At 42.6% G+C, this 14,250-nt stretch overlaps 1 protein-coding gene across 1 annotated transcript in view; it reads left to right on the forward strand.

Annotated features, from left to right (window-relative positions):
- The window catches only part of PPP1R14C (protein phosphatase 1 regulatory inhibitor subunit 14C), a 105,281-nt gene that overhangs the window by 62,099 nt on the left and 28,932 nt on the right, over positions 1–14,250 (forward strand). Inside the window, exons 2-3 of the mRNA XM_055267416.2 lie at positions 7,574–7,657; positions 9,673–9,705. Coding sequence (XP_055123391.2) covers positions 7,574–7,657; positions 9,673–9,705 — 117 coding nt within the window. The remainder of the gene's footprint in view (positions 1–7,573; positions 7,658–9,672; positions 9,706–14,250) is intronic.

Consider the following 14,250-nt stretch of genomic DNA (forward strand, 5'->3'; position numbering starts at 1 on the left):
ACAAATGTGTATTAGGGAAATACTGGTAATATGGGATCCCACTGGAAAGGCACATGCTTGTTTACCCATGCCACTTCTGTCTAAGGCCCAAGGTGAGGCCATCCTACCCCAGCCACTCTAAATGGCCTGGCCACCTGTGCAGATGGGTGCCCGGTGGGGCTGGGCCCTCGGTTCGCATCAGGCAGGCTCATCTCCATGCCTTGCATGCTCCCCAGCTTGTCAAGCCTCCGTCTGCTTTGTTCTTCACTCTGGCATCCCATGTACCTTCCTCAATCTGGATTTGGGGACATGCCCTCTGGCCTTCATGAGCCACAACTGTAGAAGATATAAGAAAATCAAAGTTTATTTCTCTCTTTTGCTGGAGCACTCCTTCCCAAAATAGGAGGTAAATACATGAAGATGTAAGACCTAATGTGTCTTAAAATGTCTATGGTTTTTTCTCTACTCTTGATAAATAGTCTGGGAATGTCTTAGTTCATTTTCTGTTGTTGTGACAGAAGACTACAGACTGGGTAATGTATAAAGAAAATAAATTTATTTCTTTTAGTTCTGGAGGAAGATAATCAATCAATGTCAGCAGGCTTCCCAATGGAAGCCAAGAGCAAGGATTCCAGAATCCCAAGAGGAAACAATTTCCAACCTCAAGGCCTGGGAAGTTCAAGGTCGAGGGGTCATATGTGGTTGGCTTCTGGTGACAGCCTTCATCCCGTGTCATAGCATGGCAGAAAACTGGAAGGGCAGGCGAGCGCTTGAAAAAAGAGATGGGGCAAAGGGGGCCGACCCACTTTATAACAACCAGCCTCATGAGAACCAACCCAGTCTCTAGGGAACGGTGTTAATGCACGCATGAGGGTGTGCCCCCATGACCTAATCACCTCTGAAAGTTCCCACTACCTCTCACTCAGTACTGTTGCCCTGGGGACCAAATTTCACCCTGAGTTTCGGAGGGGTCAAACCACATCCAAACCATAGCAGGGAGGATGTAGGCCTTGAGGTAGGAAATGGTTTCCTCTCGGGTTTCTGGAATCCTTGCTGTTGGCTTCCATGCTCTGTTGCTATAGGGAAACCCATTGACATTAATTCTCTGTCTTCCATGTGTGGCTGGTTTTCTTCTGAAAGCTTCCAGGATCCTCCCTTTATCCCCAGTGTTCTGACATGGTATAGTGAAGTGTCATAGGGTAGGTTGGGCCCCTTGTTAAGTGGGAACATTTTTTTTTTTGCAGATTCCAGGGCTGATTTAAATATTTAATGTTATATTATTTAAATGTGTACCACTTAAAACTGGGTATAAATTCCTTATGCTTTGGTTATAAAAATCACATCCAAATTGCAAATTAAACGTAAAGTACCCAGCTAATGAAACTCAAATGCACAACATCCCTTTGCTGTGATGGCTGGCTTCACTCCTTTTGTCACAGGAATTAGGTGCAGATTGCTGTCGCTCAGTGTCCTTTGAGTGATAGCGTTTGGCTTCACTTGGCATGAATGAGTCATTTATATATTAAATCTACCCTGTGGCTTTTTTCTCATTAGCCACAACAATTAACATAATTCTGCTTGATGCCAATGTGTAAACACAGAGCAGATCGGCACAGCGTGGTTATAGCACGGCTGTCCAGACTATTCTTAGACTGTGCTTGCTTACAGGAATTATTTTGGATTGTCATTACAATGAAAACATGAGATGTAAATGTTTTCATAGAGAGCTCACATAATCCGAAGGATTCAGTTCTTTTTATATGCTTCCTATGCCAGTTTTCTCCCATAGGCCTATAGAAAGATGAGCTATAAGAAATTGTGGCTATTGTTCAGATGAGTGTTTGAACAGGCCATAATAAGCTGGCATTTGCCACTCCCCACCCCTGCCACCCCACGTGTCTCCATCAGCTGCCACAATTTGCACAGGAGTTTAATCCCATGTTACGTTGCCATCCCTATTTTGAGATTGAGACAGATGAGAGCTGTTGGCCACAGTCATTTTAAGGGAGCTGCTAAGCTGTGTCTCCTGGAGCCTGGAGACCATGATCCATTTTCAGGTGAAGTTTTAGCTTGAACATTCCTGCCCGCTCCCTTCACTGCTGTGGGCAGCGGTGAACGTTTGTATTTTTTAAAAGCTAACGTGACATCGGACAGGGCTGACAGTGTAAACTTTGTGGCTAGTTAGAAGTGTGTGTATATATCTGTGTGTTTATTTGTGTATGTGTGTATGTGTGCATGTGAGTGTATGAGTGGTGTGGAATGTGTGTATTCATGTGTGTGTATGTTGTGTATATATATTTGTGTGTGCGTGCATGTGAGTGTATGAGTCGTGTGGAGTGTGTGTATTCATGTGTGTATGTTTGTATATATATTTGTGTATGTTTGTGTATATATTTGTGTGTGTATATGCATGTGAGTGGTGTGGAATGTGTGTATTCATGTGTGTGTATGTTTGTATATATATTTGTGTATGTTTGTGTATATATTTGTGTGTGTATATGCATGTGAGTGGTGTGGAGTGTGTGTATTCATGTGTGTGTATGTTTGTATATATATTTGTGTGTGCGTGCATGTGAGTGTATGAGTGGTGTGGAGTGTGTGTATTCATGTGTGTATGTTTGTGTATATATTTGTGTGTGTGTGGATGTGAGTGTATTCAATGGTGTGGAGTGTATTCATGTGTGTGTATGTTTGTGTATGTGTGTGTATATATTTGTGTATGTTTGTGTATCTATTTGTGTATGTTTGTGTATATATTTGTGTGTGTATGTTTGTGTGTGTGTGTGCATGTGTGTGTATGAGTGGTGTGGATTGTGTGTATTCATATGTGTGTATGTTTGTGTATATATTTGTGTATGTTTGTGTATATATTTGTGTGTGTGTGTGTGTGTGTGTGTTGTCACTGCGGGCCAGCTGTGTTTAAAGACCCTGCTTTGCTTGCATTTCTGCATCCTGGTACCTGAGCCTGTTCTGAGCTTCCATCCGTGGCATGCCCAGCGCCAGGTTCTGCAGCGCTTCCCAGTGCAGTAGCAGTGTGGGGTCCCACTACTGCTTGCAAGTTGGGGCAGGGGGGCTGGTGATGGCCAAGACTGCACTGTGTATTGGTTTGTGAGGTGACTTCAGGGCCCCAGTGTGCTCCCATCATTACTGTCCTTTTCAAAAACCTCTCAGCCTCAGAACCTGGATCTTATCTTTCCCCCTTGTCCCTCATCCAGTTCATCTCCAAACTCCATCTGTTTATTCCTCCCTATTATCGCTGTTTTAAAATCTTATTCTTGCCAGGATCATCTTCAAGCCCTGTTGCTTCGCACCTGATACATGGCCTTCCCACAGCCTCCTGCCTCCTCCCTTTTACCCCGGGCTTTGCAGTGGGGCCAGCTCTTCCTTCTGTCATTCCCCTGTCTTGTTCTGGAGCCATGGAGCCTTCAGTGGTGACAGTCTCTGCAGGACAAGGGGAACTGGCAGCCTATGGGCCAATGGGTTTTGTTTGTCCTACACAATATTTTAAGAAATTGCCAGACAGCTTTAAAATTTGGAATTTTTTTACATTAAAAAACTCTGTTTTCAGTTATTCCTGAAAACGTAGAAAATCCAGCAGCACTGAGCACATATTCCTAGAAGGTGACAGGTGGGAATGGCATGTTCCCTGCTGCTTTCCCTTGGGCCATGTTTTCTCCAGTTTGCCACACTCCTCACTCTACCGTATAGCCCCTCAGCCTGCCCCATTTCTGTCACCTGTCTGGCCCCCATCGACATGCATATTTGCAGCCCAGAGCTGACTGGCTTCCTGGCCAAGGACCTTTCTACACCCACATTTAGAACTCATCTTGTCTTTTTGCCTCCTGCTACCATTTTGCCTCTTGGGAGTGCTCTCCCTTCCCTCTAAACCTGTTCAAATCCTGTCATTCCACAAGGCCAGTTCACCTCCTCCCTCCTATGTGCAACCTCCCTGCCTGCACCTGGTGGAGTTTTCTCTCTCCCTGAATCACTAAAGCACTTCAGGTTTGTCTGTGGCTTTGGGGCCATTGCATGTCATTGTGTTTGTCAGAGCTGTGTTTATACAGCCCGTCCCCCAGTGCCAGGGCGTCACTGTGGCTGACACACAGTGCCTTGCACGCTGTGGACTGTGGGTTCTCAACAAATGTATGACAAGAAAGATGTGTAGAGGTGATCCAGGGCCTGGTGCTATGGGTACCAACAGGAGGGCCTCTCACTAATGTGGGGCAGGGTGTAGCTGATAACTTTCCCCAGCAGCTCTGAAGACAGTTGTTTCACTTTTTGTCACCAGAGCCACTGTTTAGGGACACATCTTTAATGTGGGACAATGCCCAAACACAACTAAGCTCTGGGACATCATGGTGGGCCATGGGTGTGTTCCCTCCTTCGTAGGTGATTTGATCTATCACTAAGGTCATTCAGTGATACTGCTCTAAGATCAGCATGCAGAAGATAAAGTTCAATAGGACTTCAATCAAATTTAGAATATTTCCATACTTCTCATTAAGAATATTAAGTACCAATTTACAGGATTCCCTACTCTGTACTAGGTGCTGTCTTTGCTTCCCAGGACTCTCCCTCAAGAGCCTCCGGGTCTCTATGTTCTTCTCACCTGGGTTTTGTTTCAGCTTCGCTGGCATGCAGAACACCCGGGGCACATGCTGAGCTGGAAGCAGGTGCCTCTCTCCTCCTATGCCTCTGATAAATCAAGGTGGGATTTCTGAGAAGCAGCATAGGTTGGTCAAAAGCGTAGATGCCTAATGGCTGTTATGATGACTCAGTCACTTGAGGTTTTCCCCAACCCTTGAGATCTGGGCTTTGTTTGCATCAGCTTTCTGGCTGGTAAAACCAAGCTCAGGGTTTCTCATCACATGCCCTTGGGTAGTGGGAGTGACCTTGAGATGCCTGGCATTTTTCTCTTTACTCCTGCCAAGCCCCTTTGAGAGAGGGGAAGGGGCTTTGCTTCCCAACTTCTGGGCCAGAGGGTGAGTGTACTCCAGGGTAGCACTGTCCAGTAGAGCTTTCTGCTACAATGCAAGCGCTCTCCATCTGTGCTTTCCAGCGCAGTAGCCACTTGCCTCGTGTAGCTATTGAGCACTTGAGATGTGGTCATTGCGACTGAGGAACTGAATTGTATTTCATTTTAATGTTTTCAAATGTGCTTACCACATATGCTTATCATATGGGACAGCCCAGATCTCAGGGGTTGGGGAAAATGGGTCAGTGCCATACCTAACAGACAGCCATGCACAGTCCTAAGGGGAAGATGCCTAATTGAAGACGCCTACTGCGTAAGGCGAGGCTCTACACTGCTATGCAAGTCAAAGCCTGTTTGGCCAAACTTGGCTGGCATCAAAACGATTTGAATAATATTTGTAGAAAAACCCATTGCTGTGCTGTTCTGAGGAGGGCATTAGTTACTAATTGTTCTTTCATTTCCTTTAAAAATAGCAGACACTAAGCTCCCTTAGCTGTGATTTAAGGAGCCACAGTGGTATAGCTTGCGAGTGCCGCCACGTACCACATAACAGCATTTCAGTCAACAATGGACTGCATATATGACAGTGGTCCCATAAGATTATAATACCTTATTTTTAATGTACTGTTTCTATGTTTAGATGCGCAAATATTTCCCACTGTGTTACCGTTGCCTACATTATTCCGTATGGTAATATGCTGTCCAGGTTTATAGCCTAGGAGCAATATAGGCTGTGCCATACAGCCTGGGTGTGTGGTAGGCTAGGCCATCTAGGTTTGTGTAAATTCACTCTGTGATGTTTGCACAACGATGCTCCTAGCCATCGAAAGGTCATCCTTCAGCTTTATTATCATCAAAGCATTTCAACTTCCTGTTTCTACATCATCCGCTTCTATTAATAGCTACATGATTGTTAAGTACAAATGTGAAAATTATGTCGAGGAGTACAAAATCTTTCTTCCATTAGGCAGAACCGCACAGATGAGATCTAAAACATTCACATTGATAAATACTGCTTTTGAAGTGGATTTTTCCCCTTGAGAGCCAAGCAAAGGATCAAAACGGAAATTCTCCACAGAAACAGGAATAAATCACTAGAGAGGTTGTTTCTGGAATTTTCCTGCCCATCGAGGGCCTGTTCTTGGAGCTAATGTCAGCAAGGATCGTGTATCATATTCCTTGACTTCTTCAGTATACTAGGGTCCTCACTTTTGTGTTGTAACACACACACACACACACACACACACACACACACACACGAGGTTGAGTACTATTACTGAATAAATGCACTTTAGTAGGAAGGAAACATTCAGAAAGTCAGCCTCTACTGGGAAGCCAAGACAAACAGCTCTTGGAGCCAAGACACAGAGAGGCCACACCCAGGGAATGCCCAGGTGTCCCCAGTGTCCCCATGCACACATTTCTCTTTAGCTCCTGCAGATGCTTCTCAGCCATCCTTGTGGCTGGAAGGAGTTGGGCTGCGGTGACTCCTGATGAAATGCAAAATTGCAGGACTCTCTTAAATGCTCTTTTATTTTGACATTTTAAAATGCTGTTCTGAGAGGTATAGAGAAGACTTAGGTAACAGAAGAGATGAGAAATAGCCAAGATCTCCTTTGAAGTTCAGATTCCAAATTAGTGGGGTCTTTCACCAAATCCAGCTGGCCCTTCTTCTCTCTTTTCAGGCTAGAGGTCTTTGGTGGCAGGAATATTAAACTAGACCCACACTGGCTGCAACAATGAAAGGGGTTGACTCACTCACTGATAGGCAGGCTTCAGAGGTGGTTTGACGCAGAGATGTGGTGATTTTATCTAGAACCCTGTTTTCTTACTCTCTTCAGCTCTGCCCACTGTGAAGTCAGCCTCATCCAAAACTCAGCCTCTCTTCAGGGTTGTATGGTAGCCACCGGCAATTTCCGGTGTCACACTTCCTCGGTTCAGAGGGAGTGAAGGGGACGTTCTTATAAAAACAGCGCCTTTTCCCAGAGCCCCCTTAGTTCTTAGTTGTACCACGTGTCTTCTCTTAAATCAGTAACTGGGGCTAAAGCCATACTGATGCCCCAAATCCCATGGTGGAATCAGGTTTTCCATAGACCCAGAGCTATGAAGGAAGATGTGGACCCCCAAATAAAGATTGGGGTAATCACCCAGCAAAGGGTGACTGTTAGATAGGAAACTGCCATCTCCTGGCTCTATCATCTGCCAGTCTCCCTTTATATACTTACAGATGCAGCTTTATGCTAGAAAGTAGAAAATTCTCATTTTTTGAAAGATTACATTTATGGCTTATTGACTCTTAATTCTTCTTTGCTCTCCCTCCTCCTTCTCTTCTTTTCCCCTACTCTCCTTTTCCTTCCTTCCTTCATTTCCCTTCTTCATCTGTCCCCATCCTTCCTTCCCTTTTCCTGTCTTCTCCCTTCTCCTCTTTACCCCTTTATGCTGTTTCCCCTTTCCTCTCTTTCCTTCCCTCCTCTCCCCCTAGCCTCTCCTTCCCCCTGCTTATCTGTCAGCCCTTCTAAATTGATGATCTAGTTGTTTGTTCAACTTAACCTAACTGGTGGGGTACAGTTAGATTTCTTACTAAACTAGATGCCTTCGTATCCTCCCACTGCCCCCCAGGAAGAAGAAATGCCAGAGGTAGAAATTGATATTGATGATCTTCTTGATGCAGACAGTGATGAAGAGAGAGCTTCAAAATTACAGGTAAGCAGTTTCCAAATTGAGAACCTTCTAATCATGGACACTTGAGAGTCTACTTGGGTCTCCAGTGCTTGGCATCAACTGATTCCGCCCTGTGGTTGTGTTGGCACCAGGACCTGGGCCATGGCCATTTGCAGAGAGGAAAGCAATGGGCTGCTAAGTGTTCACCGTCTTAAACTGCCTCTCTGAGGATAAAGCAGCTCTTGACTATAGTCCATTTTCAAAGCGCCTTATAGGTATAACTTTCTCCAGCCCCATTTTCTTGGGAGAAACAGCTGATTCTGCTTCCAAAGATCCAGTTGCTGGGGAAGGGAAGTGATACCCCACAGTTGTATGAGAAAGAGAGGGACTGAGCTAGCACTGGAATATCCAAGCCCAGAGCTCTGGTCTCGCAGTTGTGGACTGTATCATTAGTGAAATTAATTTCTAAATATGATTGCTTATGACATAATTCTGTTTAGTAGACGATCTCTTCGTAGACAGTGCTCACCTCTTAGCATTCCAGTACAACGATGGATATTGAGATGTCTACTATTTCCCTAGTGGACAGCAATAAAGTACAGTACTTATTTCTCTTCCCACAGGAGGTCAAATCTATCATTTTTAAATCTGCCTTTGGGAGTTTCTAAAACCAATTAACTTTTGACTTGCCATTGTTCTTAATGTCCACTGATAATTACTGTTAATGGTTGTTGGTGACCACAAATGGCAAATGGCCACTACAGCAACCAAAGGGCACATTTTAATGTATTAATGTGTTTAATGCATTAGTCATTACTAGCGTCCCTTGAGTGGTGAACAGTCTCGGTTATGACCATTATTTCTTCTTGATAGATTTAGCTGGGAGATAATAGCATCCTAGTTATAAAATTTTAAAAAGATAACGCAGGTATCAGTTCTATAGAAAATGTAATGACATAGCAGAGTTTTCTTAAAATTGAGAACTTGAAAGGAGTCTTAAGCTATCATCACTCCCCACCCCGCAGTTCCCAGGTGAGGACCCAAGCTGGTTTATGGCTGCATTGCACTTAAACTCCTTGCGTCCTGAGCGCAGTGTGGGTGCCACCATCTTGCACAGGCTGGCTCAACTTGAATATCCACCAAGTTGGCAGCCAAAGGAAAGGTGTGTGCATGCGCGTGTGCATACAGAGGAGGTAAAAAGTCATTGACCAGAGGAGTGGGTTTGAAACCATTTGGATCCTGCTGAGTTATATCCAGTTAATTGAAGGAAAACTGGAGAGGGGGATTTGGTTCCTGTGGAAGGCCATCCTGGATTTGAGCTACTAAGTTAGTCCACATCTCTCTGAAGTCTGCAACCTAATGGATGCTTGAGCATCCCTGTCCTTTAAAAGAAGCTTTTTTCCTCAGCAAGGCATTCAAAACCTGGTCAAGGGGCCGGGCATGGTAGCTCACGCCTGCAATCCCAGTGCTTTGGGAGGCCAAGGCGGGTGGATCACCTGAGGTCAGGAGTTCGAGACCAGCCTGGCTAACATGGCAAAAACCCGTCTCTACTAAAAATACAAAAATTAGCCGGGTATGGTGGTTCACACCTGTAGTCCCAGCTATTCAGAAGGCTGAGGCAGGAGAATCGCTTGAACTGGGAGGCGGAGGTTGCAACGAGCTGAGATCGCACCACTACACTCTAGTCTGGATGACAGAGCGAGATTCTGTCTCAAAACAAACAAACACACAAACAAACAAAACAAACAAGAAAAACTAGTCAAGGGTTATATTTTGTTTTCAATGCTATGGTAGTAAGAAAACATAAATCTTTTCCTGTTCAAAAAGCTTTTCATGTAGCACATGTGTGTGCAGGTTGAAGAATTTATGAAGGTTAAACGTTTTATATCTTCAGACCACCAACTGGTGCTGAAATGAAGTGTGTTTCTAGATAGTATGAAATCTTGATTTACCATTATAAAATAATACTATGAATATAAAATGATTTTTAATTTTGCCTTAAAAATAATACTGAATTTTAAAATAATAAAACTGGTTTTCTGTGTGTTTAATTCTAGGAAGCTCTTGTAGACTGCTACAAACCAACAGAGGTAAGCAAATCACTTCCTAAATGCCATATGTGAAGTGGTTTTTATTGAATTAATTTGTCTATTTTTAAAGCAAACTACAATAAGTAGGTTTGAGTGTGTATATACTAATTAGCAATTATTATCCATGAGTGCATATGTTTGAATAGCTCTAACTTCATTATTTCTAAGCCTAAACGTGTCTAGTTCAGAGATACTTAAAATTAATGGAGCAGAGTGTGTTGCTTGTGTTAGATAAAAGCCACACTTCAAAGGAAATTGTGAAAGGGTTTGGAATCATTTTAGTAAAAGTTTTAGGTTTATAACTGGTTTATATATTCTATTGGTTTATTGGTATGTATTTTTTAAAAGCGTAAAGTCAGTTCTGTCTTTCCAAAGAGTTACCTTTATTGGGGAAAAATGTTATGCCTTGTTTAGATATTTATTAAGTATAATGTATAAATATTAGCATAAAAATAGGCATTAATGTGATTAGACTAAAGCATTTAATGTAGATTCTCATGACTGACAGCACATAATAGAAATTAAGGTTTTAATCAGTTATGAAAATATTAGCAAGAGAAGTACTTTGTTCTTGTGATATATTGGAGAAATAAGATTCGTCAGATGTTTTGAAGTCTATTTGTAACATCAAAGCAATGGTGATAAGACTTCTGATTTTTGAAGAGGTCTAATTAAAAGGAGGGAGGAAAGCATGCTTTTACAAGTGTCTGATTTCAATGACTTGGTTTGGGACTAGTTACCTGTTTGAGCTTTATTCTTCCAACCTCCAGCTTTGATTACATCTTGCAGTCATAGAGATTTTTAATTTTAATTTTAGCCATCAAAATCTATACTTTTAGACCAGGCTTGGTGGCCCACACCTGTAATCCCAGGCCAAAGTGGGAGGATCACTTGAGCCCGCAGTTCAGGACCAACCTGGTCAACATAGCGAGATCCCGTCTCTTAAGAAAAAAAAAATTATATATATATATTTAAATTAATGTAATACAAATACATACTAATACATCTGAACTCCCCCCCCCAAAAAATTCTGAGGCTTATTTTAAAAAGGCAACAGTGACTTTCTCCACCTTTCAGGCCCCTTCCCTATTTTATATTATATTTATGTATTATATTTCTATATTTTCATAAGCAACACTTTTGCACTTTTGGCTGTTTCCCTTCCTTGCTATTTGCTCTTTTCTTTCTTTTTTTTTCTTTTAGAGACAGGGTCTCATTCTGTCACCCAGGCTGGAGTGTAGTGGTGCAATCATAACTCTCCCTGCCGCCTCGAACTCCTGTATTCAAGCAACTCTCCCATCTCAACCTCCTGAGTAACTAGGACTACAGTCATGCATTACCACACACAGCTAAATTATTTTTGTTTTTTTATAGAGACTGGGTCTCACTATATTGCCCAGACTTGTCTTGAACTCCTGGCCTCGAGCTATCCTCCTGCTTCAGCCTCTCAAAGTGCTGGAATTACAGGCATGAGCCACTGTGCCTGGCCTACTTATTCTTTTATTCTTAAATATGCATCTACTACTTTTTTTTTCATGTATTGACTTTAGGAGAAAGATGATCACTCTCTCACTCTCCACACAATTCCTTTTCATCTATACCCTCATCAGTTATTTAACAGTATTTTGTTAAATTAGTAGTCAAGGTTTATAATACTATGATTTAAACAAATGTTTTTCACTGTTAAGGCAACAGTGAAATATGATCATGGTTCCTTTTTGTATAGCCCTTTGTTTCTCTTGGAGTTGACAATCCTTGCCTTTATTATTATTATTATTATTTTGAGACAGGGTCTCACTCTGTCACCCAGGCTGGAGTACAGTGGTACAATCTTGGCTCACCGCAACCTCTGCCCCCCAGGTTCAAGTCATTCTTGTGCCTCAGCCTCCTGAGTAGCTGGGATTACTAAGCCCGGCTAATTTTTGTATTTTTAGTAGAGATGGGGTTTTGCCATGTTGGCCAGGCTGGTCTCAAACTCCTGGCCTCAAGTGATCTACCTGCCTCGGCCTCCCAAAGTGCTGGGATTACAGGCATGAGCCACTGTGCCTGGCCATAACCCTTGTCTTTAGTTTTGTCTAATACAAATTGGTATTTTTTGTTGAACTCTCCAGTGTGTTTGTCAAACATGTAATATATTTCCTGACTGTTCAATCACATCATTACCATCCCCCTGCCCCCAGACTTTTCTCCTGGAGCCCCTGTACAACAATCTGGAGAAGTTTTTCTTTGTGTTTATGTTTTAAATTATTCTGCTCTCTGCATTGTCTCTGTTTTCTCTGAATCTTACCTTTTTCTGCCTATTTTCATGTCTTTGCTGATTTTTGGTAGCATAATCACATTTGAATATGGGGAGACAGTAAGCTCATTTGCATTTGTGTATATAAGAACAGCTTGTTTTTTTTGTTGTTTTTGAACAGTCTTGCTCTGTCACCCCAGGCTGGGGTGCAGTGGCGCCATGTAGGCTCACTGCAAAACCTGCTTTCCAGGTTTAAGCGATTCTCATGCCTCAGCCTCCCGAGTAGTTGGGATTATAGGCGTGGGCCACCATGCCCGGCTAATTTTTGTGTTATTAGTAGAGGTGGATTTTACCACGTTGGCCAGGCTGGTCTGAAACTTCTGGTCTCAAGTGATCCACCCACCTCGGCCTTCCAAAGTGCTGGGATTATAAGCAAGAGCCACTGTGCCCAGCCAAGACTGCTTGGCTATTGCTGGGTCTCACTATGGAGTGACCAAGTTGCAAGCCAGATTTTTTTTCTTAATCTGTTATGTGTGGAAGGGGATGGCTCCTCAAAAATGTCAATGTTTGGTTCTTTTTCTCTGGAGAGATTTAGGATTTTTAGAGTTTGACCCTCAAATTCCCTACATGAGGGTTGACGGTCTGACTTTAGGCCTTCTGGAAGCAGAGAGGAGAAGGCAGGAGACTTTACCATTTAGCTCTTTGGGGACTAAAGCTTCTTTATTTATAGGTAGTTGGGGAATTAATATAGGAAGGTGATTTTAAGTTGTGTGATGGGCTAGACAAGGATAATAGAATCATAGTTAAGAAAAATGATGAATGATGCAGATGAATGAGCATGTAATATGGGAGTGGAAGGGGTTGCTGCAGAGAGGAAGCCCCATTGGTCGCTGCAGACGTGCATTCACTCATTTCATCAATCCCTTTTTCTTCAGTTCTCCACCTAAGTGAAGAAATGCATGCTTTGGTTATTTGGGTGAGAGAGTTTGGACTTGCAGATTTCTCTTTTGCCTGGCTTCGCAGCCAACAGTGAAAGCACTGCATTTTCTCATGGAAATGAGCCTGTTCTCTCCCTAGGTTTTATAACGTCTAGGGAACCAATATTTACACTAGTTGAGAGCCGTGCCATTCAATGAAAATGGTGGGTCTTGCCCCCGGAGCAAAAATATTTCTCATCTGGTTTCTATATGGAGGGTCAGAGATGAAAGAATGTAATATTTGAACACTCTTCAGAGTTCTGAAAGCAGAAAAAGGAGCCAGAGTCTCTAACTGAACATCTCTGTGTTCTTTTTTTAGTTCATATTTCTAGGAATGGAGAAATGATGTAAAATGCTGAGGAATTTCATTCCAGTTCACTTATCTGTTAATGGATCATTTCAAAAAGGCTGGACACTTTTGCTTTTGAGCATATGTTCATAGGAAACAGATTTTACTGGCACCTGGATTGTGATAATGACAATTAATAGCTTACATTTTTCCAGAGCTCTGTAGTTCATATTGCACTAACATACATTACTTTATTTAATCCTCACAATTGTCACTTTAAGTAGACAGGGTTTGGGTAGCTTGCCCGTAATGTCAGAGCAGTGAGCAAGAGAGTCAGGACTCAACCCGAGTTTCTGATACCTGATCTTGTGCTCTTTCTTTCCAATCTGCCAGTCTTCCTAAGCTACTTGACTCAGCAAGAGGCTTAGAACTTTATAGGACTTCGCCCTATCTGAACTAAATGCCTATCAATTAATGGTGTTCTTTTCTAAGTAGGGATCTCTAAAGGTGCTGTTACTGATCAAAATTATTTTACTTACAATTGTTATGCCACTTGGAAGTTAGAAATGTAAGGAAGATGTCTTTGCTGATTCAGATACTTTTATTTTAGAACCCCTCATTGCAGAGGTAGGGTGAGTGGTGGGAAGAATATTGGAATTTGAGTCAAAAGTCTTATGCTAATGCTAGCATTAACTGTGTGACTTTAAGCAATGTTCTCAACCTCTCTGAGTCTCCCTTCCCTCCTTTATAAAATGGAGGTAATAATAATCATGTCTCTGCATATTGGTAAGGATTATTTGCTATGATAATTTTTAAAATTTATTTTTATTTTTTGAGAAAGAGGCTTACTCTGTTGCCCAGGCTGGAATGTGGTGGCACAATCACAGCTCACTGCAGCCTCAATCTCCTGGGCTCAAGCAATCCTTCTGCCTCAGCCCCCCAGGTAGCTGAGAAAACAGGTGCACACCACCACCCTCGGCTAATTTTTGTTATTTTTGTAGAGACAGAGTTTCTCCATGTTGCCCAGGCTAGTCTCAAACTGC

This window comes from Symphalangus syndactylus, chromosome 2 (genome assembly GCF_028878055.3).
Source record: "Symphalangus syndactylus isolate Jambi chromosome 2, NHGRI_mSymSyn1-v2.1_pri, whole genome shotgun sequence".
NCBI lineage: Eukaryota > Metazoa > Chordata > Mammalia > Primates > Hylobatidae > Symphalangus > Symphalangus syndactylus.